Source organism: Neoarius graeffei, chromosome 15 (genome assembly GCF_027579695.1).
Source record: "Neoarius graeffei isolate fNeoGra1 chromosome 15, fNeoGra1.pri, whole genome shotgun sequence".
NCBI classification, from domain to species: Eukaryota; Metazoa; Chordata; class Actinopteri; order Siluriformes; family Ariidae; genus Neoarius; species Neoarius graeffei.
The window spans coordinates 19596244-19617949 of NC_083583.1; the positions used below are offsets into that span (position 1 = coordinate 19596244).

Below are 21706 nucleotides of genomic sequence, written 5' to 3' on the forward strand. Positions count from 1 at the left end.
TCCTCTACTCTATTTACTTGCCGCAAATAGTTCCTGCTAACGTTTTAGCGGTAAAACTAAAGAGTCACTAAGGGTGCTTTCACAACTATTATTCCGTTTGTCGAGTCCGAATCCGAATGAATCGAATACTTTTGGTATGTTTTCTATTCAGCTGCACATAATTAAACAATACAAAACGAAGGGCTGAAAACCCCTGTGTTCGTAAAATGTTTCATTCCTTGCTCAGAAATACAGCGACGGAAAAAAGTAAGCGAAATAATTCAAGGGTGTAGAATGTACAGAAATCACAAAAATGACTTCTGGAAATTAGTCGCATCCAATTTTATTGCCTTAAAGTGCCATTCCACCATTGGATGTATTCTTTGGCATAAAATACAATATATTTTGACAACATATATAAATGGTATCACTAGGTAGAGAAATCTTTTAGCTTCAAAATGATATATCAGGGCGGCACGGTGGTGTAGTGGTTAGCGCTGTCGCCTCACAGCAAGAAGGTCCTGGGTTCGAGCCCCGGGGCTGGCGAGGGCCTTTCTGTGTGGAGTTTGCATGTTCTCCCCGTGTCCGCGTGGGTTTCCTCCAGGTGCTCCGGTTTCCCCCACAGTCCAAAGACATGCAGGTTAGGTTAACTGGTGACTCTAAATTGACCGTAGGTGTGAATGTGAGTGTGAATGGTTGTCTGTGTCTATGTGTCAGCCCTGTGATGACCTGGCGACTTGTCCAGGGTATACCCCGCCTTTCACCCGTAGTCAGCTGGGATAGGCTCCAGCTTGCCTGTGACCCTGTAGAACAGGATAAAGCGGCTAGAGATAATGAGATGAGATGATATATCAAACATAATTTTTAGACAACGGCAAGTATATTAATTTTGCGACCAAAGTCACCTACCCTTTTAATTTCCGCGTGTGATGTCATCGGCAGGTTCCCCTTCTTGTGTACCACGTGACGTGGCACATATTATCAGCAATGGCGGATAGAACGCGATAAAAATAATACCAATAAATCTAGCTAATACCAATAAATCTAGCTAACTGAAAGATTAACTCAAAATTTTTCGCAATTTTTTTGGCCCCCATATACGAGGAGAAATGACTCTCTCACTTTGGGGGTTTCCTGGTCTAAAAATAGACCGACACGTGGTACACAAGAAGGGGAACCTGCCGATGACATCACGTTTCACTACCGCGCGGAAATTAAAAGGGTAGGTGACTTTGGTCGCAAAATTAATATACTTGTCGTTGTCAAAAAATTATGTTTGATATATCATTTTGAAGCTAAAAGATTTCTCTGTCTAGTCATGTTGTCATAAAATATATTGTATTTTATGCCAAAGAATACATCCAATGGTGGAATGGCACTTTAATGTGACACAGATTTGATTTTTTTTTTTTTTCAGGACTGTGTGGACACAAACACATGATCTTTTCAAATCAGACCTGAGTCACTGGCCGAGACTGGATGCGTATCTTATTAGTGATGAGGCGACACGGTCCGAACGGATTTCATTGGCTTTTTCACAACGCTCCTGAACAGATCAGTGTTAACAGGGTCAGAGAAACAGCAGTGTAGGACAGTGACATCAGGGACCATATTCAGGGGAAGGATAAGGAAATTAGGACTTTTACTTCATACATAGAGAATCGATTCAAGCAAAACTGGAAGGAACAAACCGAAACTGACGAGTGTAGTGAAACAACTGCTTAAGAAATCTATGTGCGAATGCGGGACGTTTCAATGGACAGATGTCCTCATGATATTTAAAGCCTAGGTCACAACCGGACGTACGATTTTTTTGGCCGTGCGATTTTTGGCGTTTCCCAAATCGCTGCGTTTTTTTTGTTCGTGGAGAAAGACGCGCGTTGGCTGTAAGTTTGTCTTGCAACCTGGAAAAAAACGTAAGCGCCCGTAGAGTTTGTTTGACATGACAAAGAACCTCTGCAGCTGGTCTGCGGCCAGTCTACGGCTCGAAAATCAGCACGTCACATGCGCGCCCTCTGTGCGTTTCTTGCGTTTTTTGCACGTAGACCGGCCGTAGGAGCACGTACGGCCGGTTGTGACCGAGGCTTAACAGTTATTCCACGAAATCGAGTCGTATATGCACCGATGGCCAACGAGGCACATAGCACCGAGTCGGCTCTAAGCCATGTACGATGAGATTGACTGGAATAACTGTTTTATTCTATCCACATTCACTGGATTTTGAGAAACAGAGCATTTAAAAAAAAAATAAATTAAATAAATAAGAACTTTATACAAAACGTCCGACAAAATCAATTCCGCTTAACAAACCGGCAAAATGACAGGAGCAATTTGTGAAAAATGCTATAATAATTCTTGAAAAATAAAAAAGATACGTTCTTACCATCAAATACTTTCATTCCATATTTTGTTGCTTTTTTTTTGGTATTTTTTGGGGTTTTGTTTTCGAGTTGAGTTTTTATTTCATCCTTGGTTGATTCAGTAACACACGCTGCCATTTTCTTCTTCATCTTCTTTAGGTTTTTTTTTTTGGCACTTTGTAAACCAACTTAATGGTGCATTACTGCCACCAACTGGGCTGGAGTGTGGAACAGGCGATATTGGGGACTGAAAAAAAATTCTTTTAGCTATTTCTGTTTCTTTTAAATGCTTGATAACAAAGTGATATCTGACTAGATGCGTGCCGCCGTTTTGTTTTTCTCTACTCTTGGTATGTGAGCTGATATCCTAGTAGTAGAGTAGCCAATCAGAGCGCACGATTACTCGTATCCAGTGAATGCGGATAGAATAAAGATAGATATTCCAAATAATCCGAATTGTGCAATGAAGCTTGTAATGTGAACGTGATCGAAATAAACACTCAAATTAACAGTTAAAAGTATTTTATGTATTTTCGAATCATTAAGAGTCGAATCATTTTCTCAGTGCAGTCAAACCAAGTTCACTGAGACCACGTGCTCTCATACCATGTGTTTTTTTTTTTCCCTTCTTCTTCTCCCCCCCCGCCTGATTGCGGTGTGCTCACCTGAACTACACCGAGGGCAAAAACACACTAGGTTTCAATTCAAACAGACCAAACGGTGCATGTGTGAAAGCACCCTAAAAGCACGAAAGCACTACATATAACACCAGAGGCAAACTGATTGTCAAAATGTCCCGAGCACTTGGATTCTTTTGGGACATGCCTTATCAAGCGAACCTATGTTTTCAGTTTATTCGACGAGACACAATCATATTATCTACAGACATCAGGGAAGATTCGTTCAAAACTCGTCCTTTAATCGCGTACCTGTCCCGTTTTCATGAGTCCTATCCCAGTGTCCTATGCTGCCTTTAACCCCAACATCAAGCCTCTGTGGCCTCCGAAAACTGCGAGCCTTAACTACGGCTGTGAGAGATTTGTTTGTTCCTTCAAAAAAAAAAAATTAAAAAAAAAAAAGATGCCACTAAAACTGTGAGCTCTTTCCTAAGCTGGAAGACTTTTCACGTCCTCGTCCCATGTCGTTCCATGGAAGTGTACAGTCCCAGAGCTGCCAAAGCGTAACAAAGCACAGTGCCTTAACGGATGCCTGTATTCACGTGAGCTGAGAAAACACTAAGAATCATCGTTTTGTGGTCGAATGAGAAAAGACTAGCGTGGCTAGTGTGCACGTCAGCTCCAACTACCACTACATCCTAGAAGTCTAGTCAAACACTACCAAACTAGCCATGCCTTTCTTATCAGAAAAGACCAAAAAATAAAAATCCCTGGAGGCACGATGAATCTCCGCCTCGTTTCCTGCACTGTAGCATACAAGTGCCTTTGGTTCACGTTTTTCCAGCTTAGAAAAGACAAAATCGTATTTTGCATGACTATGATCAGAACCAAATACATGGATGTAAAGTCAAATATTCACCACAATGCCTTGCTAAAAGTTTATAGTCGACAACAAGGGACAGTGGATCAATAGTAAAAATATAATGTATCAATTTATAATTAATCAGAGATTAATTATTATTTGTTCTGTTGTAAAATATTTTGAGACGCATCTGAGTTTGTGTTCAATCCAGATTTTTAAAAATCCTGATCTTGTTAAAGACGGCTTGTGACTGTAAATTGGAAGCCCTTTGTGATATTTTCTCAAGACTGGTGGGTTTTGTCGTTTGTTTGTTTGGTTTTTTATTTTGTTTTGTTTGTTTTCAGAATGTATAACTGACATTTTCTTTCGGGGAATATATTATGAACACTATTCGGAGTGGATTTTAAAAGTCCGCGTTATTGGTTAGAATCTTTACAAACCTTCAGCACAGTCGAACGTTATCCTTTAACACTATTCACCCGTGTTATTTGTTCATTTCACGTGTTTCTAAACTGCTGTCATATGGTTTTAACAGTTTCATTGATCTCTGTGTTGTATTGCTTCATGTAAACCGTGGACTTTAGTATGCGTAACACGAAAATGACAAATAATTTTGATTTTATTTCCCCATTTATTTCTCTATTCTGGTTCACATTGTGTGAGTTTCGTATGGAGATTTTTCATGTATTACTGTTCTACGTGTACACAGCGTTTTTTGGGTTTTTTTTTTTTTTTTTTTGGGGGGGGGGGGGGGAGTTTTGTGACGACGTCAGTATATTCGGAAGCCAGTGTGGCCGTGATGCTGTTACTGCTGCACTGCTGGCAATTCGGACCTTCCGTTCCACCCAGAAGACGATCCCAGCTGCCCCACCTTTACTTCACCTGGGAGCTGAATACAAAACGATCGTACGCTGAATGTTAAGAGGACGTTAATTTCGATAGTAACGGACACTGAGCAGTCGCTTTCTAGAGGAATGATGACCGCACGTCAGCAGTCTAGCTCTTTGTTTCTTGATTTATATTTTTGTCTATGTGTAGGTACTGGTACCTCCTTTGTTCGTTATCATTTAAGAAGTTGGCTTTAAAGTGAACTATTCTCTAGTTCAAAATAGTATCATTTAAAAAAAAAGAAAACTATTGGGTTTGTGTGCAGAGTTTTTTTTTTTTGTAAAAAGGTGCTTTGTATAAAATTATATATTCTGGCTTTTCTTGGTACAAAGGCGTGAGATCTTTTAATATCATTAATAATGGTGAAGCGCTGGAGCAAAGCTGAGAGAAAGGAGACGGGAAACCCTGCTATGTGTACGTGTTCCTTACTGCATATGGTCTTGTCTTTGCTCTGTAACATTTTTGATGCCTTCTTGATAAAGTGGTAGATATTTTGTAGCTTTCTAGATACTTTGTATGTATACCATATTGAATAAAATAAATAAGGAAAAACAGCCATGCATCCTTGAATTTAAGGCAACACACTGATGCGGTGAGCGTTCCCATGCTGTACACATAAACAATGGAAGAGTTTAATGTTGTATTTTTATGGCAATAATAATAATCATCTCATCTCATTATCTCTAGCCGCTTTATCCTGTTCTACAGGGTCGCAGGCAAGCTGGAGCCTATCCCAGCTGACTATGGGCAAGAGGCAGGGTACACCCTGGACAAGTCGCCAGGCCATCGCAGGGCTGACACAGAGACAAACAACCATTCACATTCGCACCTACGGTCAATTTAGAGCCACCAGTTAGCCTAACCTGCATGTCTTTGGACTGTGGGGGAAACCCGAGGAAACCCACGCAGACCCGGGGAGAACATGCAAACTCCACACAGAAAGGCCCTTATCAGCCACTGGGCTTGAACCCAGGACCTTCTTGCTGTGAGGCAAAAGTGCTAACCACTACACCACTGTGCCGCCCAGCTATCAAGGACAATTTCAAAGTATCTCTCAAAACCCTAGAAATTGACCTCAACTCCTGGGAGTCGCTTGCTCAGGATCATCCAACATGGCGAGCAAAGCTCACCAGTGGTGCACATGCAGCAGAGATGAAATGCATCACCCAGGCCCAGAAGAAACGAGCTGCACAGAAGGCTTAAACTATCGCCACCCCCACTACAGCACCTGCCCACATGTGCCCGACATGTGGGCTTACCTTCAAAGCCCGAATTGGCCTCATCGGTCACCTCTGGACCCACAACCGCCACCCACCAAACTGAAGTCATGGTCATCTTCAACCCCGAAGGACGAACATCATGAAGTACACGAAACAACATAAGACAGGTGCGAAGGGACATTGCGCATGTTTGCAAATGTTCATTTTAGTGCAGAAATATGTTTGAAAAATTCGGGTTTTACCAGGATATTACAAGACAAGTGCAAAGTGAGCAGTGTGCAAACGGGCAGTGCAGTGCAAATGGATCAGAATTTAAAGAGAAAACTGTAGTTTCAGTTCGAACTGTTTGACTCCTGTCAGTTCTTCAGGGGTAACAGTGAGTTGAGGATTCTGACTGCCTGGGGGAAGAAGCTGTTGCAGTGTCTGGCAGTGACCGTTCGGATGCTATGGTAACTTCTGCCAGATGGCAGGAGGGAGAACAGTTGATATGATGGGTGGGACTTGTCCTGCACTATGCTGTTGGCACGGCGGATGATGCGCTTCTTATAAGGTTGGGAGATGGGTGGGAGAGGAACCCCAGTGATCCTCTCTGCCGTTCTCACTATCCACTGTAGGGACCTTTGTTCAGCGATGTCGCAGTTCTTGAACCACACAGTGCTGTAACAGCAGAGAACACTCTCAATGGTCCCTCAGTAGAAGGATGACCTGGAAGACGAGAGGAGGATCCAATCAACCATGAAAACCTTTGGTGCTCTTCAGAAGCTACTCTGGTCTCATCATGACATTAAAATAGCAACCAAGATTAAAGACATATATGCAACAAATACTGCGCAAAAAAGAGCAGAAGATACCAGATGTGGAGGTGCTCAAACATGCTGAAACAGTCAGTGGTGTCATGATCCATCATCATTACAGCCTCTCAGCTGCATTGGGCTGGTCCCATCAGAAGAATGTCAGATCAACGCCTTCCAAAAGCAGTATTTTTCTGCCAAAATCTATGCAACAGGAAGCAAGGTGAACAGAAACTGCTACAAGTGACATGAGGAACACAGCCATGAATGACAACACCTGGGAAAGTGATGCTATGGATGAAAAAAAGATAGCATGGCCATCGTTGTGAAGAAGTGAGCCACCATTATTGAAGTGAGTGAAAAGGCAGAAAGATTACAAAAGGACTCATAAATGTAGACATTGTATCCCAGACCACTCGATACATACCTGTGACGGATGTGGACAACATTGTTGATCCAATTCTGGCCTTGTAATCCACAAACAAGCTTGTCCAAGGTAAACCTCCCAAACACAGTCATCATTGGAATCAATGGACAGAGATTTAGAAGAAGAAGAAATTTAATTTTCCATACTTTGGTCAAAGAAGACACAGCAAAGTGTAGCCCATAAGGTTGCTCCATAGATTTTGTCTATAGAGCTGTTACTCTTTGGTTAAATATTCTAACCAACATCCTTATATGAGGCAGTTTCTGTCAATGAACCCAACCATTCTGTTAGATCAGGGTTTTGGAAGACGTCCATCCATCCATTATCCGTAGCCGCTTCTCCTGTGCAAGGTCCCGAGCAAGCTGGAGCCTATCCCAGCTGCCTAAGGGCGAGAGGCGGGGTACACCCTAGATAAGTCACCAGGTCATCGCAGGAAGACCTGCAATGACCTTCACACTCTCGTTCACACCTACGGTCAATTTAGAGCCACCAATTAACCTAACCGCATGTCTTTGGACTGTGGGGGAAACCAGAGCACCCGAAGGAAACCCACACAGACACGGGGAGAACATGCAAACTCCACACAGAAAGGTCCCTGTCGGCTGCTGGGCTCGAACCCAGAACCTTCTTGCTGTGAGGCAACAGTGCGGCAGAAGATGTCCGGTGCCTTAAAATGATTCCTGAAGCTCATACCAGACCCGTGGCCATTTCCTTATTTCTCCTTTGAGTGTCGCAGTGGATTCAGCTGTGAAATGTGAAGTAATACCAATGGTGGACACAAGGGGGAGAGCTTAATCAACTATTCTCTAAGAAAGCATTTCTCTCATGTCAAAACAAAAAGTAAGGATCAAATAATGTGCGATGAGAGATCAGTCAAATGTGAAAACTGGTTATCCATTCATCCGGCTTTGACTCACCACAAGCTCCAAACTGTTGGAGTGTTTAATGTCAGCGCCTGTGCTTGATTTCAACTTGGCTGGAAAACTGATATCAAGGAAACTGCTCTCTTCCATGCTTTTGTTCTTTTCCAAATGATTATACTTGAACAATATCAGTTTATATTATATAGACATGAGTGTCTCATCTCATCTCATTATCTCTAGCCGCTTTATCCTTCTACAGGGTCGCAGGCAAGCTGGAGCCTATCCCAGCTGACTATGGGCGAAAGGCGGGGTACACCCTGGACAAGTCACCAGGTCATCACAGGGCTGACACATAGACACAGACAACCATTCACACTCACACCTACGGTCAATTTAGAGTCACCAGTTAACCTAACCTGCATGTCTTTGGACTGTGGGGGAAACCGGAGCACCCGGAGGAAACCCACGCAGACACGGGGAGAACATGCAAACTCCACACAGAAAGGCCCTCGCCGGCCCCGGGGCTCGAACCCAGGACCTTCTTGCTGTGAGGCGACAGCGCTCACAGACCAAGACCAAGATTCCAAAAACTGCTAGTTAACAAGGAAGGAATAAAAAGCATCGGGTGTGCTGTTATAAGAAAATCATCAACAATAGGCTGATGTAATATGCCCAGATGTGAAGCAGGGTTATTTTTAATGTTAATTACTTTCCTGTAACAGCACGTTGTGGAGTGTTTTATTCATTTTATACAACAGTGTTTTGCCAACAATTACAATGTTTTATTTATTAATAATTGACTCAATGGTATTTTTATCCATTTACGTATAGTTACATGTAGGTTAGTTTCTGTGTATACATGTACAATATGCACACTTACACTATCACAGCCATAAACCATCATTCCAGCTTTGCTAGTTTACACTTCCTTGAAGTTAATAACACATTTTAAAAAATGCAACAATTTTTATATTAATGAAAAACCCGAAAGCATAAAGAACTCCTCTGTCCTGAAGACTTTGCCATGGAGGAAAACTCACTGTGTGTTACAAAGCACTGACACTGGAGGCTCCTTCCATGAAGATTAAACAAAAATGGCATCATTGTATGAACAATGACATGTTTTTTTTCTTTCTTAAATAGCAAGATATATTTTAATCAATTTGACGTTAGACTGATATTATGTGGATTATCTGACATCAAAATCCCTGGAAATATGACAGAAATGAGCGTATTAATAAAGTATAAACCTTTTTCCCTCTATTGCACCTCTTGCTCTGTACCCTGCCTCTTAGCCTGTACTGCACCTCTCACCCTGTATCCCGTCTCTCACCTTCTACCTCAGCCTCTCGGCCTGTATGACCCACAACAGATAAGGGATATAGAAAATAAATGCGTGAATAATCAGACTATAGCCTATTAAAATTTGCCTTGACTGAATGAATGACTGTTTTAATTGAAAGTATTTCTCTATACATCAGTGTGAAACTTACATCAGCATTATTATTATTATTATTATTATTATTATTATTATTATTATTATGTCTTAGAGGATCAAGAACAGTTAGGAGGATTAACACGAACATTTTTAAGTGGATTTAGAAGTAGATAAATGACTAGTGGGATTTCATTAGATATATAATTTTTTAACATTGCAATTAATTAGGCGGCATGGTAGTGTAGTGGTTAGCACTGTCGCCTCACAGCAAGAAGGTTCTGGGTTCGAGCCCCATGGCCGGCGAGGGCCTTTCTGTGTAGAGTTTGCATGTTCTCCCCGTGTCGTGGGTTTGCTCCGGTTTCCCCCACAGTCCAAAGACATGCAGGTTAGGTTAACTGGTGACTCTAAATTGAGCGTAGGTGTGAGTGTGAGTGGTTGTCTGTGTCTATGTGTCAGCCCTGTGATGACCTGGCGACTTGTCCAGGGTGTACCCCGCCTTTTGCCCGTAGTCAGCTGGGATAGGCTCCAGCTTGCCTGCGACGCTGTAGAAGGATAAAGCGGCTAGAGATGATGAGATGAGATATAATTTTCTAACATTGCAATTAATTAGGCGGCATGGTGGTGTAGTGGTTAGCACTGTCTCCTCACAGCAAGAAGGTTCTGGGTTCAAGCCCCGTGGCCGGCGAGGGCCTTTCTGTGTGGAGTTTGCATGTTCTCCCCATGTCGTGGGTTTCCTCCGGGTGCTCCGGTTTCCTCCACAGGCCAAAGACATGGAGGTTAGGTTAACTGGTGGCTCTAAATTGACCGTAGGTGTGAATGGTTGTCTGTGTCTATGTGTCAGCCCTACGATGATCTGGCGACTTGTCCCGCCTCTCACCTATTATCAGCTGGGATAGGCTCCAGCTTGCCCGTGACCCTGTAGAACAGGATAAGCGGATACAGATAATGGATAGATGGATGGATGTAATTAATTAGTAATTTTTATATATGAATTAGTTATTAATTAAATTAAGCCAATTTTAGTGTCACCTATCCATGCGTTATCCATAACCGCTTATCCTGTGCAGGGTTATGGAGCCTATCCCAGCTGACTAAGGGTGAGAGGTGGGGAACACCCTGGACAAGTCACCAGATCATCGCAGGGCTGACACATAGAGACAAACAACCATTCACACTCACATTCACACCTACGGTCAATTTAGAGCCACCGGTTAACCGAACCTGCATGTCTTTGGAGCACCCGGAGGAAACCCACGCAGACACGGGGAGAACATGCAAACTTCCACACGGAAAGGCCCTTGTCGGCCACTGAGCTCGAACCCAGAACCTTCTTGCTGTGAGGCGACAGTGTTAAACATTGCACCACTATGCCAACCTGGTGCGGTGACATGCAGTGTAGAGTCCAACTCTGCTTTTTGTTCACATGAATGTTATTGCAGTGAGGTGAAGTGCAGGGGTACAGATCTGATGTCAGGATTGGGGGGGGACACAAAAGTGATCTTTTTTTTTTTTTTGCCCGTATTCAACTCATACCATGCAACCATAAATCACAACTTCGTAGAGGCTCGCCACATCATTCAAAAAGTACTGCACAGGGAATCATTTGTCTGAAAATACATTTGTTTGTACAATTTTGAATAATTTAGGGGATTTTTATTGGGGGGGACAATTCATGTTTTTCAGAAATTGGGAGGGGGGGGGGGGTCATGTCCTCCCCATCCCCACCAGGATCTGCACCCATGGTGAAGTGATTTGCAGTTTGTCATAATAAATATTACAGTGTAATAATGATTGTCTTTACTGGATTTACACTACCGTTCAAAAGTTTGGGGTCACCCAGACAATTTTGTGTTTTCCATGAAAAGTCACACTTTTATTTACCACCATAAGTTGTAAAATGAATAGAAAATATAGTCAAGACATTTTTCTGGCCATTTTGAGCATTTAATCGACCCCACAAATGTGATGCTCCAGAAACTCAATCTGCTCAAAGGAAGGTCAGTTTTATAGCTTCTCTAAAGAGCTAAACTGTTTTCAGCTGTGCTAACATGATTGTACAAGGGTTTTCTAATCATCCATTAGCCTTCTGAGGCAATGAGCAAACACATTGTACCATTAGAACACTGGAGTGAGAGTTGCTGGAAATGGGCCTCTATACACCTATGGAGATATTGCACCAAAAACCAGACATTTGCAGCTAGAATAGTCATTTACCACATTAGCAATGTATAGAGTGGATTTCTGATTAGTTTAAAGTGATCTTCATTGAAAAGCATACATGTCAACCTATACGGAATGTCCGTATTTTATACGGATTTGATTTAATAAACGTAGTATACGGGCGTACAAATAAAGTTATACAGATTCTTTAAAAAAAACTTCAGTATTTATTTAGAGCTATAATCAATTCCCACGATGATAAGAGAGCATAACATTTACAAACGTACTGTACACCACAGAAAGCACTGACAGCCAGTAAAGAGTCTTATGAAATCGCGCGTTATCTTGTGGTAGCGAGACTTCGTTCCACTTCTGATCATGCGCACACCGCATTGCGAGAATCCCGCCAACCGCGAAGTAACGTTTTGTTTGAAACGCGTATTTCCACCTGAGCGACTTTCACTAGCGACTGAAAAGATTCTGAACGGGCACTCTGGCAAGATCACCACAGACACTTGCTGTGACATACAGCCTCGTGAGGTATTGGTGCAGACTGCTAAAAAAGCTGTCATGGAGTACAATTCAGAACATTAGAGTGACACTTTGTGTTTTTGTCGAACAATGGAGCTTTGTACAACCCCTGGCAAAAAGTATGGAATCACCAGTCTTGGATGAGCACTCATTCAGACGTTTTATTCTGCAGAACAAACTGAGATCACAAACATGATACAATAATAAAGTCATTCCAAAGTGCAACTTCTTGGCCTTCAGAAACACTAAAATAAACGAAGAAAATACATTGTGATAGTCAGCAAATGCTACTTTTATAGACCAAGCACAGGGAAAAAAATATGGAATCACTCAATTTTCAGGTAGAAAATAAGGACTCACCCAGTCAATTTCCTTTCCCTAAATTGACACCTGCCTCAGATTAGATCTGCTCGTTAGTCTGCAGTTAGAAACAGCGCAGTTATCACACCTTGGAGGGCTGCTGGACCAAGTGGATTGGCAAGAATCATGGCTCCAACAAGAGAGATGTCTCTTGAAACAAAAGAGAGGATTGTCAAACTTCTTAAAGAAGGTAACTCTTCTCGCATGGTTGCCAAAGATGTGGGCTGTTCACAGTCAGCTGTATCTAAGATATGGACCAAGTACAAACAGCATGGGAAGGTTTTTAAAGCCAAGCGTACTGATAGACCAAGGAAGACATCAAAGCGTCAAGACAAAAAACTTAAGGCCATATGTCTTGAAAACCGAAAAAGTACAACAAAACAAATGAAGCATAAATGGGAGGAAGCTGGAGTCAATGTACAAGTATGTGACCGAACCGTGAGAAATCGCCTAAAGGAAATGGGATTTTCATATAGGAAAGCTAAAAGAAAACCATCATTGACACCTCAACAGAAAAGAACAAGACTACAATGGGCTAAGGAGAAGCAATCATGGACTGTGGATGACTGGATGAAAGTTATCTTCAGTGATGAATCACGAATCTGCATTGGACAAGGTGATGCTGGAACTTTTGCTTGGTGCCGTTCCAGTGAGATTTATGAAGAGGACTGCCTGAAGAAAACATCCAAATTTCCACAATCTTTGATGATATGGGGCTGCATGTCAGGCAAAGGCACTGGGGAGATGGCTGTGGGTACTTCTTCAATAAATGCACAGGTTTACATTGACATTTTGGACAGTTTTCTTATCCCTTCAATTGAAATGTTTGGGGATGATGAAATAATTTTCCAAGATGACAATGCATTATGCCATAGAGCAAAAACTGTGAAAGCATTCCTTGGTGAAAGACACATCCAGTCAATGTCATGGCCTGCAAATAGTCCAGATCTCAACCCAATAGAAAACTTGTGGTGGAAATTGAAAAAAATGGTCCACGACAAGGCTCCGGCCTGCAAAGCCGATCTGGCAACTGCAATCAAAGAGAGTTGGCACCAGATTGATGAAGAATACTGTTTGTCACTCATCAAGTCCATGCCTAAGAGACTGCAAGCCGTTATAAAAGCCAGAGGTGGAGCAACTAAGTACTAGTGATGTGTTTTGAATGTTCTTTTGTTTGTCTGTTTTTCATGATTCCATATTTTTTTTCCTCAGAATTGAGTGATTCCATATTTTTTTCCCTGTGCTTGGTCTATAAAAGTAACATTTACTGACTTCCACAATGCTTTTTCTTCATTTCTTTTAGTGTTTCTGAAGGCCAAGAAGGTGCACTTTGGAATGACTTCATTATTGTATCATGTTTGTGATCTGAGTTTGTTCTACAGAATAAAACGTGTGAATGAGTGCTCATCCAAGACTGGTGATTCCATACTTTTTGCCAGGGGTTGTATTCATTCTGAAGGTTTATTGTTGGCGGCACGGTGGTGTAGTGGTTAGCGCTGTCGCCTCACAGCAATTGCACGTGTATCAATAGGTCACGTCACTTGTGTCACGTGGAAAAGTGATTTTAGCGTGCAGTGCTCTCGCACGTGCTACGTAGGCCCGACCAGTAGAATGAATGTGTGACGTAATGCCCTTGACAATGCATTTAACCATAATCGCAACAAGAACTCTTTCAAGAAAAGTTTCTAAACATTATTTGAAAAATAATGAGTGTCAAGTTTTTATTTTTGCTGAGTATAGTACGAAAGTACTTGTTCATGAATTCTCTTAGAAGCATTATTTAGTACTAACGAGCACATTTTGTTTCACTAGTGTAAAGACTAAAATAAAATAAAAAAATTAAAGTGAATAGCAGAAGTTTGAGGGCAGCATGGTGGTGTAGTGGTTAGTGCTGTCGCCTCACAGCAAGAAGGTCCTGGGTTCGAGCCCCGGGGCCGGCGAGGGCCTTTCTGTGCGGAGTTTGCATGTTCTCCCCGTGTCCGCGTGGGCTTCCTCCGGGTGCTCCGGTTTCCCCCACAGTCCAAAGACATGCAGGTTAGGTTAACTGGTGACTCTAAATTGACCGTAGGTGTGAATGTGAGTGTGAATGGTTGTCTGCGTCTATGTGTCGGCCCTGTGATGACCTGGCGACTTGTCCAGGGTGTACCCCGCCTTTCGCCCGTAGTCAGCTGGGATAGGCTCCAGCTTGCCTGCGACCCTGTAGAAGGATAAAGCGCAGTGGCGGTTCTAGACCAAAATTACTAGGGGGGCCGAGGTGGGGCCAGTGTTTTTTCAGGGGGGCACATATGGACAAAACATGGCAATATTTAAGCGTTCAAAATGTTTAGTTTAGTTTATTTAAAACCAAAACAAAATACATTGAGCATAAATACAATGAGAGAAACATTCTGTCTCAATAGCCTAAACATAAAATAAATTGTGCTCAATAAATCTTAAAACCATGTTTCTCTTTTTTGTAAAATAAGATTTATATTTTTGCATACAATGAATCTTTTCTTCAGATGTGGCTGCACTGGAGTGTCGTCCAAGCACTTGCTGATATCTGGAGAAAGATGAATACAGTAAATATGAGAGTGCTACTGAGAACAACATGTATTTATCATTACTCATTTATTCATTTATTATAATATCTATTATTTATATTTTATATTTATTAATTATTATTCAGACTTCACACTTTCAGGGTAGGCTATATGAATTGTAGGTCGACACTGCTCACACACACACATTTGTTCAACATCACAAACCTGATGGTGCTGTACTTGATATGCATGGTGAATCTGGTTGTCCCAATGACTCGTTGGGTTGTCCCTCATTCTGTCCCTCAATCTGATCCTGAATGTCTTCATCCTCACTCTCAGATTGCCTTTCAGATGCCTCACTTTCCACCTCTCCAACCACCACCTCTGGCTCTCTCTCCACCTCTGGCTCTCTCTCCTCTTTCATAATCTTCATCTTCCTTACTCTCTCTATGTTGCTTTTTGCTAATAGGGGCAAAAAAGGACATAATGTCCTTCTTTTTTTTTTTTAAAGATATTTTTTGGGCTTTTTGCACCTTTATTGGATAGGACAGTGTAGAGACAGGAAATGAGCGGGAGAGAGAGACGGGAAGGGATCGGGAAATGACCTCGGGCCGGAATCGAACCCGGGTCGCCCGCATTCATGGTATGGCGCCTTAACCACCTGAGCCACGACGCCCCCCATAATGTCCTTCTTGCTCCTTTCCATGATGATAGCCTACAGTAGGTCTATACTAAAAAGTAAACGGAGAGGAATGTAGCCTCTACATATCACAAGGCCATTCGAGTTTTACAAGAAGGTTAAACACTGTCGGTTATTTTACCCATTTCCCAAAAATATTAAGTTAGGCTACTTATTGCTGTGCAACGCACTTTTAAGAAAGCGCAATAAAACGGATTTATTATTGTAGTGAACAACAACAGTAAAACACGGATATGTGCAAACACTGATGTTACAAAATTGAATAATTTTCCTTACCTTCGCCTCTTTGCAATAGCCTAGTTCTTGCAGGGCTGCAGCTGTTATCTCTCACGTCCGAAGTTTACAATTCGCGCTGCTGCTGGTCTTTCTGCTGCAGGTAACAGTGTGCGTGCAGCGCTTTAAGGAGTCCATGTAGAACACTCTGTCATGTCAGTTCCGATCTTCGAGCCAGCGCACGTCGAAATTAATAAAGCTTATTATCTGTTCAGCACAGGGGCCACAACAGGGGCCAGGAGCAATTTTACAGGGGCACTGGCCCCCCCTGGCCCCCGTTTAAAACCGCCTATGATAAAGCGGCTAGAGATGATGAGATGAGATGAAAAAGTAACTGGGATATATCATTGTTAATTATCATTCAAATTTTAGGTAAATTATTTTAATTTGCATCTTATAAGGATTTTATAAGGGAAATACGGATTTTGGAGGCTGGTTATACAGGTTTGATTGACCAAAGGTTGACATGTATGGAAAAGAACAGTGCTTTTCTTTCAAAAAAAAAAAAAAAATAAGGACATTTCAAAGTGACCCCAAACTTTTGAACGGTAGTGTAAGTCTGAACAAGTCAGCGCACTCCTCGCCCCCCCCTCCCCCCAGAAAAAAGGGGTGGAGCTTATTCCTTCTTTGAAGTCGTGACATCAAAACAGAGCGGCGGAGCAGCAAAGTGAGCTCGCGAGCAGGAGACGCGGGGTGAAGTGAGCGCGCGCTCAGTCACGGCCAACACATGGACGTTTGTTCGTTGCCCATTTAGTTTTCAAACAATCTGCATTTTGCAAGACAAATTTTTTTTCACAGGATTTATGCCGGCTGTGAGTTTTCCTGACACCCGTTGCGGGGATCCTGAGATTTCTGGCAGCGCACAAAACTTCTCATGAGTTCGAGTCCCAGAGATGGAGGCTGAAGAGAGCAAGATTTCCGTGTGGGTTTGCAGGGAGGAGAAGGTCGTGTCGGGTTTGTCTAAGCGCACCACGTGTGCGGACGTTATTAAAGTCCTGCTGGAGGAACAGAACTTGCACGGGCGCGCGTCCGCGTCCGCGTCCACGCGCTCTTACTGCATTGTGGAGAAGTGGCGCGGGTTCGAGCGCGTTTTGCCCAACAAGACCAAAATCCTGCGCTTGTGGAACGCATGGGGTGAGGAGCAGGAGAACGTGCGCTTCGTGCTTGTGAAGCAGGACGCGTCATTAGGCAGCAGCGCGCCGCGGAGCGCCGAGGCGCGGCTCGTACCCAGCCGGCAGAGCCCGTGCGCGCGCGAGGGCACCGTGCGCCAAGCCACCATGGCCCTGTCGCCCGAGAAGCAACGGCGCGTGGTTCGGAAAGCGTTCAGGAAGCTGGAGCGGATCAATAAGAGGCGTGCGCGTGCGCAGTGCAAGGATGCAGAACGAATGGAGACCCTCGTGCATCTGGTGGTCTCGCAGGATCACACCATCCGGCAGCAGGTGGAGCGCATCCAGGAGCTAGACCGCGAGATCGAGCTCTATGAAGCCAAGGTACACCTGGACAGGGTAAGAGCGCATGGTGCCAACTACGTCCAGGAGACCTACCTAGTAGAGGGAGCTGCATCCAGGCATCCACGCTCCAGCGATGGAGAACAGACGCTTGCTCAGCTAGAGGAGTACGCCCGAAAGTGTGAGGAGGTCATCAGGCTGCAGGAAGATCTAACTGATCGTCAGGTTCTTCTGGACAGCATCACCAGAGATATCCAAGAGGAGCTAAACCAGAGATGGATGAAGCGGAGGCTGGCGAATAAGGATTTTGAAAATGATAGCACGCTCAGGGTCATAAATCCGACATGGGAATGCGAATTGGCTCCAAACGTGGACGCGTCACTTGAGGACGATCTGCTCTTGGAAGAGGAGAGGCTTAGGACTCAACTGGACACGAGTTTGTACATCGGCCTGAGGCTCAATACAGATTTAGAGACTGTTAAAAATGACCTGGACTTGGTGCAGGAGATCTGGAGGGCGAGAGACAAAGAGCTGAGGGATTTGCTTGAAAAAGTGGACTCACTCAATTTAGAGAATGAAGCGGACGAGGAGGAGGAGGAGGGAAGGTGTGACATGCTGAAGGACGCTGATAGAGTGGATGAAGACACAGCGAGCAGACATGGTGCATGGGTCGAGCAGGCCAGAGGACTTGCTGCTAAAGCATGTAGCACTAATGATGATGATTCAGACACAGGACTCAGCTCCATGCACAGCCAGGACTCGGACATTGCCCCTGTGTTTGAGTCTCTTGTATAGCAACACACATGGGGACAGAAAAAGTCCCCCGAGTTGAATTAACACATCAAGAGTGTTTGTATGTATCCCGCTGGAGTGATATAGACACTGTATGATTTAATAAACCACTGGAGATTTTGCTGTATTGTGTATCATCACCACCTGGACTCCTTTGACCTGTTGTTTGTGTGATATAAAAACACTAATTATAATATTGCTGGCAAATGTGCACTTAGTCATTAGTGTCATTACTGCATAGATCATACATGTTTTTTGTGTGCGTGCGCGCGCATGTACCACGCTTTACTGTTGACAAAATCAGTGTTCATTTGTACACAAGTCTGAAGGGAATTGTTGAGGTTACACCACAGACGCTTCCTTTAAACCGTTCCAGTTTTAAAAAGCTGGTACAGTTTGTGCTTAATTAAATAAATTAATTAAAACCCACTATAATTGTAAAGACCAAACAAATTCTGGTAGAATGTTTATCGAGCCTGTATTTTAAATCAAATAAATCTTATAATTCCAGATATACGTAGTTGCACTCTACTTAATTTGTTAATAAAATAGGATTTGAGTAATGTTAGCCATTATAGCTACAACGACATCCAAGGTCTGGAACTCAATTTTGGGGCTTTGTTTTCAACTTCCTGTAGAACCTGCACTTGTCAAATTCAATATGAAGACCATCCTTGTGTCCGAAATCGCTCACTTGTTCACTACTCCCTACTCCCTACAGTATATAGGGAATTACTATATAGAGGACTATATAGTGAGCTCATTGGTAAAATGAAAAAAACGCTTTCGGTCACTAGTCCGTCGTGCTGGTATTTACATCATTGCTGTCACACAATTAAAACGTGCCAGATCAGTCGGCTGGTGGGTTTTCAAAATAATAAATACATGCATGTGTTTTTGTGATAAATCCATATTATACTGAGCGCATTTCCCACATTAATAAATACAAAGTACCTGCATCTTTCAGTTCTTTTAAATCAAGGCTGAATACTTTCTTCTTTGCGGCTGCCTTTTATTAAATCAAATTTGAGACTTTTAATTTGATTTCTTTCAGCGTGACCGCAATGCATGATGGGATATATTAGTTTGGTTAGTGACCATCGTTGTATACTACTTTTCGTGATGCATTGTGGGATACTTTGAATGCACTATATAGGGTGTAAATAATCCTCACTATCATTTTGGACAGCACTACAAAATGGCATCCTCACTATATAGTGCCCTATATAGTGTGTAGGGAGTGATTTCGGACACAGGGCATGACATTCTGATGATGTGGTGGTAAAATGTAGTGTATTATTCAGAAAAACCTTGTAAGACAAAATCGGCAGCGGGAATTGGTTCTTAACTGACCTCAGAGCTGCTGAGGACAGCAGCTTCAACTGAGGACTCTTGAGTTTATGAACTATTGCTATCAAATTGTAACTTCTTGTTGAGAGGTATGCAATGCACATATTACAAGCTAATTAACCGTTATTCCACGAAATCGAGTCGTACATGAGCTGATAGCCAACGAGGAGCGTAGCAACAAGATTGAAAAAAAAGATACGTTCTTACCATCAAATACTTTCATTCCATATTTTGTTGATTTTTTTTTTTTTGGGGGGGGGCTTTGTTTTCGAGTAGAGTTTTTATTTCATCCTCAGTTGGTTCAGCAACATGTTCTGCCATTTGTTTCTCTACTCACAGTATATGAGCTGATAGCCTAGTAGTAGAGTAGCCAATCAGAGCATGCGATTGCTCATATCCAGTGAATGTGGACAGAATAATACTCTAATATATCATGCACTGAGAAACTCAGATAATTATGGATTCTCTGAGGTGACTGGCATAGTACTATTTTGTGAGAGGCACAGCCCTGATGAAAATAGTACTATGCCAGAAACTGAAGAGAATTCATAATTCTCGGTGCCTCTCAGTGCATGGTATATTAGAGTTATATCCCTCATCAAAAAATTCCAAAATAAAAAAAAGTGTTAACTTTTAACTTTCATCTATGAGATTGAATCTCGGCATAAACTCACTGGAGGCAGCCATGTTTGTTGTTTACATCAGTGCGACCTTTGACCTGCACATGTGCAATGTACCATGCTATCGCTTTTTTAACCTTTAAAAAAATGTTAAATTAATAACTTTTTTTTTAACCATGCTATCACTTGCCTCACTCAGCATGATCATGATCAGGGATGTGATTTGGGGCTGGTGAAATTATCTGAAAATTTTAGGCGGGGGTCTGGGGGCCACAGGCCCCCAGCTGGTCCAGGGCAGCGCCCTGGTGGGGGGACAAGGGGGGAAGCCCCCCGAAGCTCCTGGGTTTTTCTGACTTAAAAATTGTACTAAAATGGCAAGCAAAACACACAAGAAAAAACTTGTCATGATTAACAAATTCAAGCCAATTTAATGGTCAACATGCAACTCTGACACACACGGTCACTCTCTCTCTCACACACTCTCTCACACACTCACTCTCACTCACTCACTCACACACACACACACTCACTCACTCACTCACACACACACTCACTCTCACCCCCCCCAAAGAACCAGCGCGAGCAGGGCCAGCTAGCCTTGGGACGTAAGTCGCCCCGAGGCGAGCCGCGGCGCTCCGCTTAGGTTTCGTTTCTATCCCGACTTTGGACACTCGTAGCTCGGGCAGGGGAGGTCCCAGTATCCCCAAACTTGACAGCCAGAGACCTCTGCCCTCTCCCCAAAGAACGAAATCGCTGAACAAATGTCTCACAGTCTTATGTCCAATGTCTGTAGCAACCTCTTTCTCCAACCATTCCCAGCGGAACTTGTTTTTCACTATTCTGTCGATTTCTTTGACTCGATTTGCATCTTTACGCTCGATCACAGAGGCTGCCATCTTTCAACTCTTTGTTTGAAGCGAGCTTACGTACAGTTAACAAGCGCGTTCATTGGTTGTTACAGAGCGATGGGCCAATCACGTACCTCGTTTCATCTCAATGACGTAATTGCGTAAATGACGTAATTACGTCAATGAGATGAAACGAGGTACGTGATTGGCCCATCGCTTTGTAACAACCAATGAACGCGCTCGCTTCAAAGACTTGAAAGATGGCAGCCTCCATGATCGAGGCATAAAGATGCAAATCCGAGGCTGCCATCTTTCAAACAAAGTTGGAACGAATAGGATACGAATGTGGATTTGAGGGAAAAATCGGAAACATTTTTTTTTCAAGTTTTGAGGTGAAAAAAGCGGAATTCCGCGAATTCGCGGAAAAATCACATCCCTGCATGATCCATAGATCTACACACACAGAAATGCTCATGGAGCCACAGCTGTGACTAAAGTCAGTTACTCAACTGTCATCTTTGGTGTTTGAAAAGAGACCAAGCAGAACATAAAAACAATTACTGACTCTCAAAATCAGAAAGCTGTTAAAATTATTGATTTGTGTGGTTATTTTAATGTGTTCAGTTGAAAATCCCCCTGGCCAAAATGTTAATGTTT

The 21706-nt window shown here is 42.9% G+C and overlaps 1 protein-coding gene and 1 long non-coding RNA gene across 2 annotated transcripts; one reads left to right on the forward strand and one right to left on the reverse strand.

The window, feature by feature from the left end:
• Positions 1–14720: 14720 nt before the first annotated feature.
• On the reverse strand, positions 14721–16028 carry LOC132898773 (uncharacterized). Its single transcript, XR_009656580.1, has 3 exons — positions 15995–16028; positions 15244–15480; positions 14721–15038 (listed from the first exon to the last, which is right to left on the reverse strand). It is a non-coding gene; the product is annotated as an uncharacterized LOC132898773 (long non-coding RNA).
• Positions 16029–16656: 628 nt separating this feature from the next.
• rassf10b (Ras association domain family member 10b) lies at positions 16657–18702 on the forward strand. The gene has a single exon (XM_060940440.1). The coding sequence runs from the start codon at positions 16885–16887 to the stop codon at positions 18232–18234; it is 1350 nt and encodes a 449-aa protein (XP_060796423.1). The 5' UTR covers positions 16657–16884; the 3' UTR covers positions 18235–18702.
• The last annotated feature ends 3004 nt before the right edge of the window (positions 18703–21706 follow it).

What these genes read in the sequence shown, in the direction of transcription:
- rassf10b (XM_060940440.1), top strand. Translation starts at nt 16,885, where the DNA reads ATGGAGGCTGAAGAGAGCAAGATTTCCGTGTGGGTTTGCAGGGAGGAG.